Here is a 20,664-nt window from a genome sequence, read left to right as displayed (position 1 = left end):
TGACACAAGTGTGAAAGGGGTTAATATACCCATGGGACCTGTCAATATGCACTTCTTGACCCCCTTCTCCATTCATAGAAGCTGTAATATAGCTTGTATCAATAAAAAGCAATGACAAATTAGTAATAAAAGATCTTCCTCCCCCATTCATAGATCATTTTTTTATTCATAGAAGCTATAGTACAGCTTCTATAAATGAAGGAGGGCGGCTGAAAGTGTGGGCATAGTTGGCACTCATCAATTAGGTCCCTCATGTTTTTTAAAGTGGTTCTAAAGGAGAAACAGGAAGTTAGAAATTCAGACAAAGAAAAAAAAACATTTAGAAGGGAAACAAAAGGAAAAAGTAAGTGAACCAACAATGCACTAGCTTAAAGGAGCCTATTTATAAAATAAAAAACAAAGCTTTATAACCCCTTTAAATATCCCTCCATGTGTTAAAGGGTCAGCCCAGCCTAAATTGATATTTCACTTCTGGGTAGCATCTGTTGTGTTTAAATCCCCATGAGCTTTTTATATGTTTTTTGAGTTTTAGTGGGTTTCCAAGTCTAGCCAAGTTCTGTGGTCAGTTATAGGGATGTCCCACTCAGACAATCAGATCTTAAATATTTGTTTTATGCTGGATGATGCATATTTTGCAAAAAAGAGGCTTTGGTGGGAAAATCTTGCCGATGGCATACCCAGGTAAATAATTGTGAATTTAGGCCACATGCTCTACCCACGCAAAAAATATCAGTTTTGTGTAAGTTTATCCCTTTAAAGTAGATCTACCATGAAAGGAATTTTAAGCTGCCACTTGTGGTCATCTTCTGAAAATGCTAGTTATACTTCAGAGTCGCTGACCCAGAGCAAGCTTGCAACATTTAGAGGAATGTTAGAATTGCTCATCTCTGTTCTTATTCTAGATAAGTGACTCAAAATACTAAGGCCAAAACATTGGTGGGCCTGTAAAACTCACTAGCATTTCCAGGAGGAGGGGTAAGCAATAGAAGACGTAAACATTTTTCCATTGACCTTTTTGTGATTTGGCACTGCGTCGCTTTAACTGACAATTGCGTGGTTGTGCGACGTGGCTCCCAAATAAAATTGGCGTCCTTTTTTTCCCACAAATAGAGCTTCCTTTTGGTGGTATTTGATCACCTCTGCGGTTTTTATTTTTTGCGCTATAAACAAAAATAGAGCGACAATTTTGAAAAAAAAACAATATTTTTTACTTTTTGCTATAATAAATATCCCCAAAAAAGATATAAAAAAACGTTTTTAGGGGGATAGTTTATGGCATTTTTATTAATATTTATTTATTTATTTTCGTGACACATTGGACACTTTTGAACATTTTTTGGGACCATTGTCATTTTTCACAGCAAAAAATGCTATAAAAATGCACTGTTACTGTGAAAATGACAATGGCAGTAAAGGGGTTAAACACTAGGGGGCGCTGTAGGGGTTAAGTGTGACCTTGTGTGTGTGTGTGTGTTTGTTTCTTTCTGTAGGGGGGCAGGGCTGGACGTGTGACGTCGGTGATCATTGTTCCCTACATATATTGCCACAGAGAACAACGGGGAAGGTTTGTTTGCACTCGCCTCTCCCCGTTCATCGCGGGACGCCCGCGTCGATCGGGTCCCGCGGGCCCGGTCACGGAGCTTCGGACGGGGTCGCGCTTGCGACCACGGCTGGGCTTTTAAAGAGGTCGTCCATGTGCCCAACCGTGCCATTTTGTTGACGTATATAGTCGTGCGGCGGTCCTTAAGTGGTTAAAGAGATCTGGTCTTGCGGCAATATTGTTTTCTTTCCAGCAGATATTTTTTTGGTATGCTGCCTCCTCACTTCTCCCTGGCCGCTGCAAGTATTTGGCCGACTGGAAGGGTTGAATACCTGTTTCCCACTTCACAGGTAGTCTTTTTTTTCCTGCTGGCTCATGTGTTACTACAGGACATAAAAGCTAGCACAATGTGCTACAGGGCAACAGATATTTGACCCATATGGCATATCAACACAGGCTGCCAGAAATGTAAGTATATTGCCTCTTTTAATACAGGTAGGCATTAAACATACAAAGTAAGCCAGTGCTGACAGGGTCATTTCAAGTGCATGCAGTCTTAAAATCAGATACTAGCTGTGTGTTACCAGATGCATGAAATCACATCATCCTATTGTTAAATGCTAGTGATGAACATGACTTCGGTGTCTTCTAAAACTGCAGAACTCAATTACAAATGATTGACAAGGTGGCACCTCACCCCAGTAGTGCTTCGCAGGACTTTTCCTCAAGTTTCCCCTCTTTGTTGGTGTGGCATTTGTTGGTGGTATTGTCCACTTATCCGCCCTTACTGGCTGACTATCCTCCATTGGATGAAGGAAATCCAGTGTTTTGAGACCCCTGGAGATCATTGGGCCATACTGCTTCACTGTACAGACAAACCAGTTGGATCATATGAGAAATCGTTGACGCCACACTTGCTGAATGCAGCGAAATCACTTATTCCCAGATTTTGGAAACAAACAGCTATACCCACTTTACGCCAATGGTTAGTGGAAGTAGACCATATTTACCACATGGAAGATCACACATACTCCCTTAGGAATAAAGCCGACTTGTCACGGAAAATGTGGTCTGACTGGTTTGCCTTTAAATACACCCCTGTATATACAGACATTATGTCTCAACCTATTTAAAGTCAGTTATTATTCAGGAATGTTTCCTGAGAATGGAGGCTGCCCGAGACAGAGGACCCCTCCCACCTTCCCTCTTTTCTTTTGTCTTCTCTCTCTTTCCTGAATAGGACAGCATTTGTGATGCCGCATAGGCCGCGGTCCTGGTATGTTTGATATTACCATGTTATTCCTAACAAAATGGTCAACTCAGGCGACTACATGTTCTGTTTAATGTCCTTGATAGATATATGACCGGGAAATTTTACTGGTCTATAGGCTATGTATAAGTTGTTGATTGCTGTTTTTCTACAAAGACCTACTTAATGTGTTGCTTACGCCAGGGTTTGACAAATTTGCTTGGAATCTAGGAGCCAGCTAAAAAAGTTAGGAGCCAGAAAACGCACCCCGTCCCGACGAGCTTGCGCGCAGAAGCGAACACATACACATACGCATATGTAAACGGTGTTCAAACCACATGTGAGGTATCGCCGCGATTGGTAGAGCGAGAGCAATACTTCTAGCCCTAGACCTCCTCTGTAACTCAAAACATGCAACCTGTAGATTTTTTTAAACGTCGCCTATGAAGATTTTAAAGGGTAAAAGTTTGTCGGCATTCCACGAGCGGACGCAATTTTGAAGCGTGACATGTTGGGTATGAATTTACTCGGCGTAACATTATCTTTCATAGTTAAAAAAAAAATGGGGATAACTTTACTGTTGTCTTATTTTTTAATTAAAAAAAGTGTAATTTTTTCCCAAAAATACGGCTGCGCAAATACGGCGTGACAGAAAGTATTGCAACGATCGCCATTTTATTCTCTAGGGTGTTAGGATAAAAAATATATATATAATGTTTGGGGGTTCTAATTAGAGGGAAGAAGATGGCAGTGAAAATAGTGAAAAATTACATTAGAATTGCAGTTTAACGTGTAATGCTTAACTTGTAATACCAACGGCTCACCACCAGATGGCGCCAAGTCGCCAGGACCGGGATTTGTCAAGCCCTGGCTTACGCATGTTTGTATTGAGTGTTTTTCTCATGTCCTTTACTTAATAAAAACGTATTTGAACAAAAAAATGCTAGTGATGAAAGTTTTTTTAGATAACTGCAGTTATTGTCCCTTAGACCTGAGCTGGTTGTGAAGAAATTGCGTTATTATGCCCGCTTCATCGTCGTCTGTCTGTTACTCAATAAAATGGATGTTGTTAAAGACCTAGTCAAGGTAATTGATGGCCTGTGAGTCTCAGTGCTTTATGTATTGCTTCTGTATTGTCAGTCTGATATACTTTGTTGTCTTGTGATTTGGAAGTTCGAGCACTTTAGCTCCCAAACTGTTGTATGTGTTTATGTGTCACTATCCATATTATTTTTTAATTGCACAACTGCTTCCTTCCAACTTTAGGGGATTCGACATGTTAAACTATAATTAAGTGCAAACAAAAAGTACAGAGGATGAGCACTACTACTGTATCTGTAGTGTTTTTATTTTATTTATTTTTTAGCAGTGAAGGCTTAAAACTCCCACAATTTTTTTTTCTGATACAGAGAGTTCACAAAATGGCAGGAAAATGTTTTTGTAGTGTTTAGGGTTTATGACTATCTGACTCTAATGCCTTGTACACACGACCGGGTTTCTCAGCGGTCAAAAGACCAACGGGAAAACCGGGAACCATCTCGGTCCCTTTTCCCCTGTACACACGGCCGGTTTTCCAGACAGGAAAACTGCCAGGAGAATTTTGTTCGGGAAAACCGGCTGTGTGTATGCTCCCTCGCAGTATTTCCCATAGGAAAACTGCGGGGAAAAAAACGCAGTGATTCACGGCGAGAAAAAATAGGACATGTTTTCATTTTTGAAACCACAGTTTTCCTGTTGGGAAAACTGCTAAGGAGCATACATACGTCCGGTTTTCCCAGCCAAAGAAAAACACAGCAGTTTTACCAACGGGAAAAATGATCGTGTGTACTAGGCATAAGGTTTTCTGGTGATGACTGAAGATTGGAGAGCACAAGCTGCAGAGTGAAAACTGAAAGAAGGATCATTTAAAATGCCTTCTGGTTTTTTTTTTTTGTGCTTCATAATATATATTTCTCTTATCGTCCATGGACAGACACAGCTCCTTAAATCTTGGCAAGTGGGTTATGTTCCTGTTCACAGAAGATGATTAGGCAGAAACATGTTAGATAATTAAATGTTACTTTAACAGAGTTGAACAGCCTCAGTTTTTTTCTGCCTAGCAAAGGAGAAGGACGTATGGCTCCCTTTTGGGCCCAGCGCCCTGAGGAAATTTTTATTTGTATTTTATTTTATTTTATTCTTGAGATTCTTCTATCAACTGTCGGATGAGAGACAGGCTGGATATATAGATTCTTGTAGTCTCCTCAGTCCAGCCAGCGAGCGTGAGCACACCTTTTCAAAGAGGCTGGGTCTGCCACGACATACCCTGTGACTCCTGTGGTGGCCGTTGAGCTTTTGCTCCAGGATCCACATATGACTGGGCTGTGGTGTTGTCTCACTCACAGTGGACCGAGCCGACAGCTACTCCAACGCGGTTGTATGCCTGTCAGGAATGTGTCAGTGGGTCCTCGCATGGATGGGTAAGTACAGTCCTGCCCGCCTTGGCGGGTCAGTACTGCTGACTATTCCTGTGGTTCGGAGGTCCTCCTATACTCCCTTCCCTGCGCTCTGTCTTGTTTCCCTCTACTGCAATACTATGCTGCTGCCAGGGGGGGGACTCGGGGGAGGCTCCTGTGGGGTGTCTTTGCTATTTTCTGTGGGGGTGTTTTTGCCACTGTAAGGCCCTGATGGGCCTTCTCTTCATCGTTGCAGCATTTTTCTGCCATTTTGGCGGCGCCATTATTTTGTTTTTTTGTTTGCATTGCAAAATCCCATTGGTGGCTATTTTTTTGTGGCCGTGCTATGGCGCAGCTTGCTATTGCGGTCGGCCATTTTACTGTGGCCGTGTCCTGCTCTATCTGAGGCCTCCGGCAGCCATCTTGGATGTGGTTTTGGCCTCTAGTGCTGGTTCCTACGGCGCACAGCACAGGTTACGATTACCTCACAGCTTTACCTCTCTGTTTTTTCCTCTCGCACACGCTGTGTACTGAGGGCGGGCAGCGGCGCTGTACAGTCTCCTCCTGTGGTTGGGGAGTCCCCTGGGTAACCCCCTGGTCAGCGCAGCTGGAGGGTGGGCTTTTTATTCAAGTCTGAATAGGTCCCTGAGAGCTGTCTGTAATGGAGTCAGTCTCTGGTTCTTCTTCCCCAAACTTGTCAAAGGTGGCAGCTGGTAATCCTGCACCTGCGGTTCCCATGGACTCTTTGTTAGCAGTCCTGGAAACATTTGTTGCCAGGGTGGAAGCATTGCGCGGGCGTAAGGGGGGTAAAAAGCGCCCCCTCCCCCCGCCATTCCCTGGGGAATGCTCTGACTCAGACCTGGACCTGGCTGCGGCTCAGGTTCCTGGTTCTGTTTTGTCTGAGGATGTGAACCAGGACTTTCCTTGTGAGGAAGACTCATCACTTGGGTCAGTACAGGACAGGGCACCTGTCAGTGCGCTTATCAATGCTGTAAGGGACTCCCTTAAGCTGGATAGTGCTGCTGAGGCTTCATCTGAGGGCTCTGTCTTTTTTTGGGTCACACAAATCAGACCGCTCTGTGAAGGTTTTTCCTTATGTGTCCTTCTTTGACAAATTCATTGATAAGGAATGGGAAAAGCCGCAGAAGGCCTTTGTAGTCCCTCACCGCCTGGCTATTCAGTACCCCTTTGAGGAGAGCCTCTTGAAATAAATGGGCCTCTCCTCCGATAGTGGACCCTCTGGTTGCCTGGTTAGATAAAGTGACCACTCTCCCTATTGAAGGGACCCCTGCCTTCAAGGACCAGACTGATAGGAGGTCCAAGGCACTGACCCGCTCCATGTTTACCATGCTGGGGTCTGCATTGCGGCCTATTGTGGTCACATCACTGGTGTCTCAGACACTCACTGAATGGGCAAAAATTTTGCACCAGACTGTGGAGTAGCACCAACTCCCTCCCAAAGTTATTAGGCTGGTGGACCAGCTGGTCCAGGGCCTTGTATATGTCCGTGGTGCTACACTGGATGCAGCCACCTTGATATCCAGAGCTTCTGTTTCGGCGGTGGTTTTGCACCGCCTGATTTGGCTGAAATGCTGGTCTGCTGACCTAGCTTCCAAAAAAGCCCTGGCAGATTTACCCTTCAAAGGTGGGAGGCTTTTTGGTTCCTCGCTGGACGACATTATCAGGGATGTCACTGGGGGTAAGAGCACTCTCCCCCTCAGTCCACCAAGGGGAAGGAGCCCCGCCGTTAGCCGGGTACTTCTTTTCCCACTCAGAAGCAGTATTTGTGTCAGTCAGGGCCGCGGGTAAACCCTCCCAGGCCAACAAGGGCTCTGCTGGGGGACAGAAACGTCCCTGGGTGTGTAAGCCGAACAAGCTGGTGTCCAGACCCACCACTGCATGAAGTCTTGCCCCCGCCCGACTCATGGGTGGGGGGACGGCTTTGCAGGTTCACAGCTCGGTGGACGTCCCTGCTCTCCGACCAGTGGGTTTGCAAGGTGGTCTCTTTGGGGTCCCGAAGAAGGACAGGGTCCGTCCGATCCTGGACCTCAAAGCCCTAAATGCCTTTGTGAAGGTAAGGAATTTCCATATGGAATCCATTCGTTCGGTGGTAGCTGGGCTCCATCCGGGGGACTTTCTGGCGTCCTTGGAAATCAAGGACGCATACTTGCATGTCCAAATTTGCGCAAGTCACAAGAGGTTTTCGCGCTTCACGATAGGGGAGGCCCACTATCAGTTTGCGGCCCTTCCTTTTGGTCTGGCGTCGGCACCAAGAGTTTTCACCAAGGTGCTCGCACTGATCCTAGCTTTGCAGAGACAGCAAGGCATTGCAATCGTTGGCTACTTAGACGACCTTCTGAGAGCAGCTTCTGGCTCAGAATTAGAGGTAGATGTGTCTATAGCCAGCCAGACCCTCCAAGAATTTGGGTGGGTGTTAAACATTCAGAATTTGGTCATGGTTCCGATTCAGCGTTTGGAGTACCTGGGGTTGATTCTGGACTCCTCGGAAGCAAAGGTCTTTCTACCCCTGGAGAAATTGCAGACTCTTCAGTCTGCAGTGAAGGTGTTGGCATCACGCAAATGGTTGTCTCTCCGTTTTTTGCATGCGAGTCCTGGGCTTGATGGTAGCCTTCTTTTGAGGCAGTACCGTATGCCCAAGAGTACCGTAGAGCCAATGTGGTGCCTATATTTAAAAGGGAACAAAGTCTTTACCAAATAACTATAGACCTGTTAATTTAACTTCTATAGTTGGGAAGATACTGGAACGTTTAATAAAAGACCACATAGTGGAGTTCTTGCTGGAAAAAAACTATTTAAGCAACAGACAGCATAGATTCATGAAGGACGGAAGTTGTCAGACAAACCTGATTTCTTTTTATGAAGAGGTAAGTAAAACCTTGGACAGAGGCGTGGCTGTGGACGTGGTATACTTGGATTTTGCAAAAGCGTTCAATACAGTTCTGCACACACGGCTCATGTGTAAGGTAAAGTCTACAGGATTGGATATATCGGTTTGCAAATGGATGGAAAACTGTCTGAAAGACAGAATTCAGAGAGTAGTGGTTAATGATTCATACTCTGAATTGTCTAAGGTTGTCAGTGGTGTACCCCAAGGTTCAGTGTTGGGACCCTTACTTTTTAATATCTTTATAAATGATATTGGGTCTGAGATCAAAAGTAAAATTCCTGTCTTTGCAGATGACACCAAGCTATGCAGTGGAATAACGTGCTTACAGGATGTCTCCAATTTACAAGCCGACCTCAATGCTCTGTCTAATTGGACGACTATGTGGCAGATGAGGTTTAAAGTTGATAACTGTAAAATTATGTACTTGGGGGGGCTAAGAATATGCATGCATCATACATACTAGGAGGAGTAGAACTGGGGGGATCCGTAGTGGAGAAGGATCTGAGGGTTTTAGTTGATCATAAGCTCAATAATGGCATGCAATGCCAAGCTGCGGTTTCCAAAGCGAGCAAAGTCCTTTCTTGTATTAAGAGAGGTATGGATTCCAGAGAGGGAGATATAATTTTGCCCCTGTACAAATCATTAGAAAGACCTCATCTGGAATATGCAGTTCAGTTTTGGGCAGCAGTTCTTAAAAAGGATATCGGAGAACTGGAGAAAGTGCAGAGAAGGGCAACCAAACTGATAAGATGCATGGAGGAGCTCAGCTATGAGGAAAGATTAGAAGAACTAAATGCATTCACTCTTGAGAAGAGGAGAAGAAGGGGGGATATGATCAACATGTACAAATATATAAGGGGTCCGATTGCCTCTCGGGGAATCAGGAAGGAATTTTTTCTCCTGCTGTAGCAAATTGGATCATGCTCTGCTGGTTTTTTTTTGCCTTCCTCTGGATCAACTGTGGGTATGGAGTTGGGTGTATGGGATTGTACTGCGTTTTTTATTTTGTGTTTATTTTTTTGTGGTTGAACTGGATGGTCTTTTTTCAACCTGACTAACTATGTAACTATGTCGCTGGTAAGCCACCTGGTCAGGGTCTCTCTGAATTGGTGGCTGAGATCCCCGGCTTTTTTTGTCCGGGAAGTCGTTTTTTCCCTTCCAGTGGACAGTAATTACGACGGACGCCAGCCTCACCGGTTGGGGGGTCCTGGAACTTCGGGGGATCAGGCTGTGCCTCTCCTTGTGGTCATGGAGGTTGCAAGGTCGTCGAATCAGGATTCAGTTGGACAATGCCATGGCGGTGGCGTATGTCAACCATCAGGTGGGAACGCGGAGCTCGGCTGCAGTGTCTGAGGTCGCTCACATCCTAAGCGTGTCGGCCGTCTACATTCCGGGCGTGGTAACCTAGCAGGCAGACTACCTGAGTCGCCAGATGCTGGACCATGGGGAATGGTCATTGCACCCGCAGGTGTTTCAACTCCCTTGCCGGACGTGGATCTCCTGGCCCCTTGTCTCAACCGCAAGTTGTCGAAGTTCGTGGCCAGGTCCAGAGATCCCTGGGAAGACGCGTTTGTGGCCCCGTGGGGTCAGTTTTGGCTACTTTATGCCTTTTCGCCATTGAAGTTGCTTCCTTGGGTGTTCCGCAGAGTGGAGGCCGAGGGGATACCAATTGATTCTGATTGCTCCAGATTGGCCTTGGCGTCCTTGGTACGCCGATCTTGTGTTCCTGGTGGTGGATGTACCCTGGCGGCTGCCATTGCGGGAGGACCTTCTGTCTCAAGGTCCCATACTTCATCCTGCTTTACAGTCGCTGGCTTTAATGTCATGGCTATTGAAAGTTAGGTATTAAGGGACCGGGGTCTTTCTGACTCGGTCATCTCAATCTTGCTGAGGGCACGGAAGTCTTCCAGGAAGATCTACCATCGCACCTGGAAGGCCTACATCTCTTTGTGCAAAGAGATGGGGTAGCATCCACGGAACGTTTTCAGTTTCCAGAGTCCTGCTGTTTTTACAGCGTGGAGTGGATCAAAAACTTGCCTTAAGCACCATTAAGGGTCAGATTCCAGCTTTGGCTGTTTTCTTCAGCGGCCTTTGGTGGCCCATTCTCTGGTGGGTGCCTTTGTGCAGGGGGTTCGTCATATACTTCCCCCTCTTGTACCCTTTTCCCCCATGGGTTTTGACTCTGGTGCTCTCGGTTCTTCGGGAACCTCCCTTTGGAAATATCAGAGATTTCTCTCTTGACACTATCTCGGAAGGTGGCCTTTTTGGTGGCCATTACTTCTGTCAGAAGGGTTTCTGAGTTGGCGGCCTCGTCTTACAGGTTGCCATACTTGATCCTCCATTAGGATAAGGCAGTGTTGCCCCCCGTAACCTTCCTTTCTTCCGAAGGTGGTTCCGACCTTTCACCTGATGGAGGATATTGTTCTTCCATCCTTATGTCCTCGGCCGGCGCATCCTAGGAGGGTTGCGCTTCTTTCTTTAGACGTGGTACGCGCTTTGCCGGTGTACCTGTCTGCTACGGCTCCATTTCGTGATCTGACTCACTTTTTGTGTCAGTGTCTGATAACCAAAAGGGCCTGACGGTCTCGTTAGCCAGCACTTCTCGGTGGATCAGGCAGACTGTCATATAGGCCTATGTTCTTTCCTAATTTTACAAGGTTAATGTGAGTGCATCTTCTGATGCTTCCTTCGGCCGCAAGGTTTTGCAGGCGGCTGCTTTAAGGTTGCACCTCCTCCGTTGAGGAGCTCTGCTTGTTTTAGGGTGAAGTTAAATTGTTTTTACTGATACTGTTCCCACTCCTTATTTGTTGACACTGCTTGGGGACGTCCCACTTGTCAAGATTTAAGGAGCTGTGTCCGTCCATGGACGATAAGAGAAAATTAGTATTTTTTGTACTCACAGTAAAATCCTTTTCTCTGTCGTCCATGGACGGACACAGCTCCCACCCCTCCTTTTTTAGGTTTGTACTGCTTGTTACGAACTGAAGTTGCATGCTGCAGGGAGGAGGGTTATGTCCGGAGGGACCGCACCCTGGGTGGGACTGTTCAACTCTGTTAAAGTAACATGTATTTAATTATCTAACATGTTTCTGCCTAGCCCTCTCCTGTGAACAGGAACATAACCCACTTGTCAAGATTTAAGGAGCTGTGTCCGTCCATGGACGACAGAGAAAAGGATTTTACGGTGAGTACACAAAATCCTATTTTTATGTTAGCAGCTGTGCCTGTCACTCTTAAAGCAGACCTATGCTGCATCTGAGCACCACAAACCAAAAATGCTATGTATTTAATTGTAATATTCAAAACAAACGCACCCATCTATCCATGTCTGCATACCTTATTTTAGTTAGAAATCACTTTGAAAAACGCCCCTTGCATTTCTAGCCATAGCCATCTTAAAAAAGGACAGATGATTCATGTAGCATTTACTTCCTGCAATCCACCTGCCTTTAGCTAAGGCATGCAGCGAGGAGGGTGTATTTAGCTGAGAAAAGCTCTCCTCCCCTCCTGAAGATTCCTGGGATGTATGACATTATTTGCCTAAGCCTGGAAACCAGGAAGTAACTAAAGAAATGGGGGAAAAAAAAATTAACTAGTTATACTTTCCTACCTATTTACTAATGCTAGCAGCTTAAGTAATAAAAATAGTCAGTGTTGATTGAGTGAATTTCCTCTTTAACTCCTATCATTCATCCTTAGTATGGTAACATGCTGACAGATATGAGACACACAACACAGGATTAGGTCTTATATATGACTGACTCTTCCAAAATACATTAAAACCTTCATTGCTGGAAGAAGTAATGTCTATCCTCTTTCAAAACATTATGTAACTGCTAATGCTAAGCAGCCTGATCTTGAATCGGGCAATGCCCACAGCAACCAGAACAGAGGAAGTGCCCTGTCCAGATTGTCAATTTTTATATACGGGTCTTCCTCTCTGCTGTATCTTGTTATTGCTGTATATACTTGTCACTAGAAAAAGCTTTTGTGGCTAGCAGGACTTTTGTTTTTGGACACTTAGCAATAGTTCTGTTTGTGATTTAACAGACAAAGTTGTATAAACTTTGCAACAAAGTGTTCATAACAGTTTAAGCTTACAATATTCAAGTCTGTGAAATGTGCAGGCTGCTGGCCACATCTTTAGGTATGCAGGTCAACTGTTTGCCCACAGTCTAACCCCCAGACCATATTGCTGGTCGAAGACCAGAGCACTTTTTGCGATTCGTTACTGCGTCAATTTAACTGACAATTGCGTGGTCGTGCGACGTGGCTCCCAAACAAAATTGGCGTCCTTTTTTCTCCACAAATAGAGCTTTCTTTTGGTGGTATTTGATCACCTCTGTGGTTTTTAGTTTTTGCGCTATAAACAAAAATAGAGCGTCAATTTTGAAAAAAATGAATATTTTTTACTTTTTGCTATAATAAATATCCCCCAAAAATATATAAAAAATAATTTTTCCTCAGTTTAGGCCGATACATATTATTCTACATATTTTTCGTAAAAATAAAAAAAAATCGCAATAAGCGTTTATTGATTGGTTTGAGCAAAAGTTATAGCGTTTACAAAATAGGGGGTATTTTTATGGCATTTTTATTAATATTTTTTTTTACTAGTAATGGCGGCGATCAGCGATTTTTTTTCGGTACTGCGACATTATGGCCCATTGGCATTTTTATACCGATCAGTGCTATAAAAATGCATTGAATTACTATAAAAATGCCACTGGCAGTGAAGGGGTTAACACTAGGGGGCGGGGAAGGGGTTAAGTATGTTCCCTGGGTGTGTTCTAACTGTAGGGGGGTGGACTCACTAGGGGAAATGACTGATCTTTTGTTCATACATTGTATGAACCGAAGATCAGCATTTCTCTCCTTGACAGGACCGGGAGCTGTGTGTTTACACACACAGCTCCCGGTCCTCACTCTATAACGAGCGATCGCGTGTACCCCGCGGCGATCGCGCCCGCTGGGCACGGGAGTCAGGGGAGAGCGGGGGACACCTAGTGGCCATGTCGAGAGCCGACGTATAGCTACTGGCTCTCGTGCAGGGGAGCCGACCTGCCACCGTAGAACTGCGGCAGCTGGTCGGCAACCAGTTAAATGACCCTTCTCTAAACAAAAATGGAAATGTATTGCAGCTTACCATTACTATTGCAGCTTATATGTGGTGGCTGCATACATTTTTAGTTTTTTCAGGCTAAATTGATTTTAAATATCTGTTGAAAATGTTTTGTCCTTGCAACTTCCTGTGCACTGAACTGAAATTTTATAATATTATTATCAGCCTTTCCAGTTCTCTTCTGTGAACTACAAAACACCTACCTTCTATGTAATGGAGAGGATGAAAGCGGGAGATATTTGTAATCCAAATCAGAATAGCCTAGGGCCGGCATGTCCAAAGTCCACCCCGCGGGCCAATCGCGCCACGCGTTATGGTTTTGAATTGGTCTGTCTAGTAATTTGGACATATGTATATATTTTGTGGCCCCCAACGAATCCCAGAGCACTGATATACAGAAGATATACATGCTGGCTGCCTTGGAGGGGACAGAGAGGAGGCAGGACGAGTGCCGTACGTACAGGAGAATTTTTTGTTTGCACGGCGACCTTTGTAATAGGAAGTCCCATCTCCTGCGAGCCATTGGACAACTGTTCTGTCCATCACATCACATTTGTATTAAAGAGGCCGCTGAGAAAACAGATTCTGCTGTATGCAATCTGTTGGCGCTCATCCCGCCCCCCTTCCTGTCCCATCTGAGGTTGCAGATGGGCGTCAATCAGGCTGCATTCCTGGCAATGGTAAGGCTGCATTCCTGGCAATGGTAAGACTGCATTTCTGGCAATGGTAAGACTGCATTCCTGGAAATGGTAAGGCTGCATTCCTGGCAATGGTGGGGCTGCATTCCTGGCAAGGGTGGGGCTGCATTCATAGCAGTGGGGGGGCTGCAGATGGGCACTGACCCTTATTTTGCTTCACAGTTCTTTATTTAAAATTTCTTTTTTTGCTGAAACTTCCCTCTTTAAGTGAAAGTGTGTGTTATACACTGATTAATTCGGTATAGCCAAATAACACGCCCAAGCTTATCTCTTCACCACACACAGCCACAAAGGCAAGATAATTCTTGTTGAGCAGTGTATTAGTACTCGGACGAACACACTTAGACCAAACTTTATTGGTTCAAGAAGGTTAAGCAAAAGGGTCGGCCCTCGTGCACCTTTCACTCCATCACATCTGGCCCTCTTTCAAAAAAGTTTGGACACCCCTGGCCTAGGGTGTGCAATAAAGTGGTGAGTGTTGTCGCCTTAAGAGAGTAAGTGTTGCTGGCAGGGTCATTGGGTGAAAATAAAGGGGGAAAAAACTATTAGGCCTCATGCACACTGGACGTTATAAAAAAATCCAGTAACGTTTTTGCACTAGCATTTTTTGGCTGTAGCATTTTTTCGTTAGCAAAACTATGCTCCCATAAAATCTTATGGCTGAAAAACACTGAACGCTGAATAGTGTAGTTTTTCATAATGTTTGGGCGTTTTTTAGTTGTTTTTCAGCTTTTGTCAATATTAGAGCTGTTTTACAGCTGAAAAACTCCTCTCAAAACCCACTAGTTCTGGGATTTTGTTTCCAGACAGACAACGCCACTGCCAAGAACATCTGATAAGTCTATGTGTGCCTGGACGCATAGGATAACATGCTCAGGAGTTTATTGGCTGCAGAAAAAAACATCTGATGCCAAAAACAGCAGCTGTAAAAACATTCAGTGTGCATGAGGCCTTAAAGCCACCACATATAAGGAATGGTCACATGCAGTATATGAAATGTTTTTGTGCTTGGCACCCATTACAGGGAGTCTATTTTCTTGATCGTACATCACAGGACACAGAGCCTTAATTATTGGGTTATGTAGTCACCACAGGTGATTGGACCCTGGCAAACCCAATTAAAATTGAGTTCCTCTCCTATATAACCCCTCCCAAATGGAGAGTACTTCAGTTTGTTCGCCAGTGTTAAGGTGGTTGGTCACATTCAACATGTGCTGAGAAGAAAAATGCTATTTTGATGGTCTGGCTGCGGAGACCCATGAGCTATAACCAGATCCATTCCTCGGGCTAATATCAAAGGCCTAAGATGGTTGGTACCCGGCCTCATGTAAGAAGAAACAAGATTTGCCTGTAATGTCTCTCTACGGAGGTCTGGGCTTTGGGATCCATACTTTGGTGTACTAATACATCTGTGGCACGAAAAGTTTCTGGCAGAGTCTTCTACAGGTCCAGGTATGAGGTTTTCTCTAATAAAACCCTTGGTAAACCTGAAGGTTGGAGTAGCGTGTCTTTCCTGGTTCTCACCACTGGAGGGAGCAAGTGCAAACCTGGTGTTTTCTTACATAGCCTTCCAGGATAACATGCTCAGTGAAGTCGGTCAAATATAACACCACTCGCCTTCCGCTGCAGGCTCTGCCACGATACACATACAGGGGTCCACAAGATGCCCCCCAGCAATCTTTTTCTCCTCTTCCTTGTCTCCTGGGCGCATGACAGCGACCTGTGCGCGCACCGGGAGCGCGCTTTCTGTCAGAATAGAGACATGGATGAGGGAAGGGCCAAAATTGGTTGCTATTGCCCGTGCGCAATGCAGGACACCTGTGTGCAGGCACGAAGAGGCTGGTTCAAAAGCCCAGCACGCCAGAGCCTTCTGTAAGCGGCATGGACACAGAGCTGTGGGCATCCCTGTGGATTGAACCAGACAAACCTAAGACTCCTACTCTGCATCAGGTTGTGCAGTGAGTTGATATTTTTGTGTACTGTAAGACTATAGCACAACAGTGATTGCATTTGTATTTGTGGCTAGTACCTTGCTTTGCTTTGCAGTAAGGACTATGTCCCCGAGAAGAGGGTCTAGGGCGAGTAAAAAAGGCACCAGAAAATCCCCATGTACGGCTAAGGATCTGAGCTTGCCTGCAGTTTACCATCCCCCTCTGTCAGCCTGATAGCAGCTTCACAGGATGAACCTCTGTCTGGTTTTGCAGCTTCTCCTATGGCAGCTACTGAGGACGCTTTAAAAGTTGCTTTGGATGGCCTGGAAGGAAGGATTGCTAATATTGTCGCAACCTCCTTGAGAGATAGCAGAAAACTGGGGAGAGACCCTTCATCTGCTCTGACTCTCTTTTCAGATGAGCCTTCTCTCTGGAGATGAGGACCATGTACAGTCTGAGGACTCAGAGGATGAGAGGTTTCCTGCGACTTCTCAGTCGCTAAAGATGCAGGTACAATATTATGCAGAGATGGTGCATGCCACTTACAAATTACCTCCTGTTGAAGCTAGGCCCTCGGTTTCCTCTTTGGGATCCCGAAAATCCCCACAGACTGCATGCACCTTTCCAGTTCATCCCTTGCTGGATAAACTGATGTATGATGATAAAGATAAACTGTTTTCTCCTCCTAAGCAGTTCTCCCTCCTTAGGCCACAATGTGCAAATCACAGTGGAATATTTAGAGTAACTAGGCTGGGTCCTGAATGAATGAATGAATGAAAGACTTATATAGCGCGACGCATGCGAACTGAATCGCCTCTGGGCGCTTGTTGTTTCTGTCTCGACATCAGAAGAGCAGAGTTTTGATCTGCCTTCTGAAGGCCAGGTGGTTTTCCTCCAACCGAATGCTGGCTGGTAAAGCATTCCATAGTCTAGGACCCTGGAAAGCAAACCTTCTTTCTCCTTTGGACTTGTATCTTGCTTTGGGTACCTTGACCAGATTTTGGTCGGTAGATCGCAGAACGCGATTGGAATTATGGGGTTCTATCTTGTCGCAAAGATATTGCGGAGCCTTCCCATGGCAGACAGAGTGCTTTAAATGCAATTCTGTCCTTTACTGGCAACCAGTGAAGGTTTCTCAACGAAGGTGAGATTGATTCCCATGTTTTTTTCCCAGTCACAAGTCTGGCAGCCGTATTTTGAACGACTTGCAGACGAGAGATTTGGTACTTTGGGAGTCCGAGGTAAAGGGCGTTTGCATAGTCCAGTCTGGAGTTCACAATTGTTCCCACCACAACTGCTACGTCTTTTTTGGGAATAAATGGAATAAGTCTGCGTAGTAGACGCAGCAGATGGTGAGATCCGCTGACTACTGACCCTATTTGTGCGTCCATTGTCATGTAGGTGTCGAAGATGACCCCGAGACTTTTGACTTTGGAGCTAGGGGTGATGATTTGGCCCAGAATGGGCGGGGGTGTCCAGGGTCCTCAATCTGAAGAAATCTTCTGCCCAGCGGAAGTAGTCCGAGGCCGAAAAGCTCCTACCCATCAACATTCTGGAGATTCAGGCAATTCATTTGGCCATCAAAGTTTGGTCTCACACTGCAAGGCTGGCCAGTTCGGGTTCAGTCCGACAATGCGTGGCCTATATTAAATCACCAAGGAGGCATCAGAAGTCTGGATGCCCAAAAAGAGGTGAATCACATCTTGGCTTGTGCAGAAAGGCGTATTCCTCGCCTATCTGCGGTCTTAATTCCAGGGGTAGAAAATTGGTAGGCAGATTTTTTAAGTCCAGGAGAATGGTCTCTACACCCTGACATGTTTCAAATCATATGTCAGAAATAGGGAACCCCATATGTGGACCTGTTGGCTTCCAGGTTCAACGCAAAACTGGACAGCTTTGTGTCAAGCACAAGAGATCCCTATGTTCAAGGCTTAGATGCCCTGACAATCTCATGGGGTCAGTATTCCCTGATTTATGTGTTCCCTCCAGTACTGCTCCTCCCACAATTCATTCAGAGAGTCCAGAAGGAAGGGAAGTCTGTAATTTTTGGTTGCCCCGGCTTGGCCCAGGAGACCCTGGTACGCAGGGATGGCAGTAGGAAGACCTTGGGTTCTTCCATTACACCCAGACCTACTATCGCAGGGTCCAATATTCCATCCTGCCTTACAGTCTAAATTTGACAGTTTGGCTGTTGAGACCCACATTCTGAGGAAACGTGGGCTCTCAGGGCCAGTCCTATTCCACTCTGGTTAATGCTAGGAAGCCGGCCTCCAGGCTCATCTACTACAGAATCTGGAAGGCATATGTTTCCTGGTGTGAACCCAGAAAGTGACATCCTAGGAAGTTTGCTATTAATAGGATTCTTGCCTTTCTTCAGTTGGGCTTAAATAAGAAGTTGGCCTTGAGCACGATCAGGGGCCAAATCTCGACTTTGTCTGTATTTTTTGAAAGACTGCTTGCCTCTCATTCCTCTCCCGAATTTCTTACCTAAGGTGGTTTCAGGTTTTCATCTGAACCAAGATATAGTCCTACCGTCTTTTTTTTTTTTTTTTCCAAGATCCGCAGTCTGCGGAGGAAGAGAGGGCCAGATCCTCAAAAGGGATTCGCCGGCGTATCTACTGATACGCCGTCGTATCCCTGTTTCTATCTTTGGAACTGATCCACAGAATCAGTTTCCAAGAGATAGACAGAAGATCCGGCAGGTGTAATAGTTTTACATTGCCGGATCTTAAGATGCAGTACCGCGACCGCCGCTGGGGGCATGCATCGTCGAAATTACGCGTCGGGTATGCTAATGAGGAGTCACGTCGATCCTCAAAGCTTTTTCGCATTCGCTACGTCGCCGCTATGTTTCCCGTCGCTTAGTTACACTTTTGTAAACCAGCCCTACTTTTACACAGCAGACGTACTGCTGTGTAAAGTATGGCCGTCTTTCCCGCGTTGAATTTTTAAATTTTACGTTGATTGCGTAAGCTGTACGGGAATACGGAAATACGCTACGCGCCGATCAAAAAATGACGTCACGTCGCGCAAAGCACGTCAGGAAATTTGCGTCACAAGCATGTACACCGCCGCAAATTTCCAGGTAAGTGTGTTGTGGATCGATACCTAACTTAGGAAATTTGCGGCAGTGTAACTTAAAACTGTTAAATTACGTTGCGCTGCGGGGCTGTGGATCTGGCTCAGAGTCTACACTCTCTAGATGTTGTAAGAGCGGTAAAGGTTTATCTGCAAGCTACGGCTCAGATAAGGAAGATTGTCTAATCATTCTGCCACAAGGGCCAGGCAGCGTCAAAATCCACTATTGCAAGGTGGATTCGACAAGTCATTATTCAGGCCTATGGTTTAGAAAAGGAGATCCTTCCTTTTCAGGTGAAAGCGCACTCGACTAGAGCAGTTGGTGCTTCATGGGCAGTGCATCACCAGGACTCCATGGCTCAAATCTGTAAGGCTGCTACTTGGTCTTCGGTCCATACATTTACTAAATTCTACCAGATAGATGTGAGAGGTTACGAGGATGCCGCCTTCGGGCGTAGTGTGCTGCAGTCAGCAGTATAGATCTGGCTCGATGGCGGCCTTATTCTGATTTGTGTCTCCCTCCCCTCAAATTTTAGCACTGCTATGGGACATCCCATTAAGTTATTAAGGCTCTGTGTCCCGTGATGTATGATCAAGAAAATATAATTTTTTAATACACTTTACCTGTAAAATCCTTTTCTTGGGAATACATCACGGGACACCGAGCTCCCACCCCTCTTCGGAGTTTAACGTGGAACACTTATTGCTTTGCTACAAAACTGAGGTACTCTCCATTTGGGAGGGGTTATATAGGGGAGGAACTAAATTTTATTTGGGTTTGCCAGTGTCCAATCACCTGTGGTGGCTACATAACCCATGAAGTCATTAAGGCTCTGTGTCCCATGATGTTTTCCCAAGAAAAGGATTTTTACAGGTAAGCTGTATTAAAAAATCCTATATATTTTTTTTTAATTGCTATAAAAAATATGCTACAACAGGCTGGGCAAAAAGCTATGCCAGTTACCGCTGGAATATTTTAGTAAAATCTCTCACATGGACAAAGCTGGTAGCTTCTTCAGTTTATCAACATCTAAGATTAAGGTGTTATTTGGAATAAAAATATATTATTATTTGCTGATATCGGACAAGTATCATATTTTATTTTATCTCAAGATATATAGACTATAGACCACTACTAAACTAGTTATGCCTTTTCGTGCTATCTTAGGAACTGTCTGATGAAATTGAAGATTATACACATCGCTTCAATACAGAAGATCAGTTGGAATGGAATTTGGTTCTCCAGGAGGTTGCTGCTTTTATTGAGGTTCTGTATGCTTGTTCATTTATTTATGTGAAAAAAGGGTTAATAAAGAGCTATCATCAACCTTAATTATTGCACAGTGATCCAATAAATAATACATAAGCAATTAAGACCCAGTGAACCTACACTAAATGATAAATAAAGTGCTTCCAAAAAATGTAAATAAAGTGCTAGTCCAGATTACTAATAATGTGGAGAAAAGGTCGGACTACACGGCTAGGTGCTATTGAAATCGGAAGGACAACAATACCCAGATGAAAAGTGTCCAATGATGTGTTTGATTGCTTTCAAACCTTCATAGCTTTCAATCCTTCATAGACCCGTGTTGCTCAAAAAGAAAAGTGACATAATTCATTGTGCAGATGAATAGACTGGGACCGACGTGTGTAATAAATCCACAGTTGCACTCACACATGCCCCGCAATATGATCGCATAACC

General features: G+C 45.0%; 1 protein-coding gene across 2 annotated transcripts in view; it reads left to right on the top strand.

The window, feature by feature from the left end:
* SCAI (suppressor of cancer cell invasion) overlaps positions 1-20,664 on the top strand; it is a 1,073,481-nt gene that overhangs the window by 421,592 nt on the left and 631,225 nt on the right. For both annotated transcript variants that reach the window (XM_040324877.1, XM_040324876.1), the window contains exons 6-7: positions 3,779-3,875; positions 20,130-20,228. In XM_040324877.1, coding sequence (XP_040180811.1) covers positions 3,779-3,875; positions 20,130-20,228 — 196 coding nt within the window. The remainder of the gene's footprint in view (positions 1-3,778; positions 3,876-20,129; positions 20,229-20,664) is intronic.

This window comes from Rana temporaria, chromosome 9 (genome assembly GCF_905171775.1).
Source record: "Rana temporaria chromosome 9, aRanTem1.1, whole genome shotgun sequence".
Taxonomy (NCBI): Eukaryota; Metazoa; Chordata; class Amphibia; order Anura; family Ranidae; genus Rana; species Rana temporaria.
Note: the sequence above shows the minus strand (reverse complement) of the source record. Positions and strands in the feature narration are given on the sequence as shown.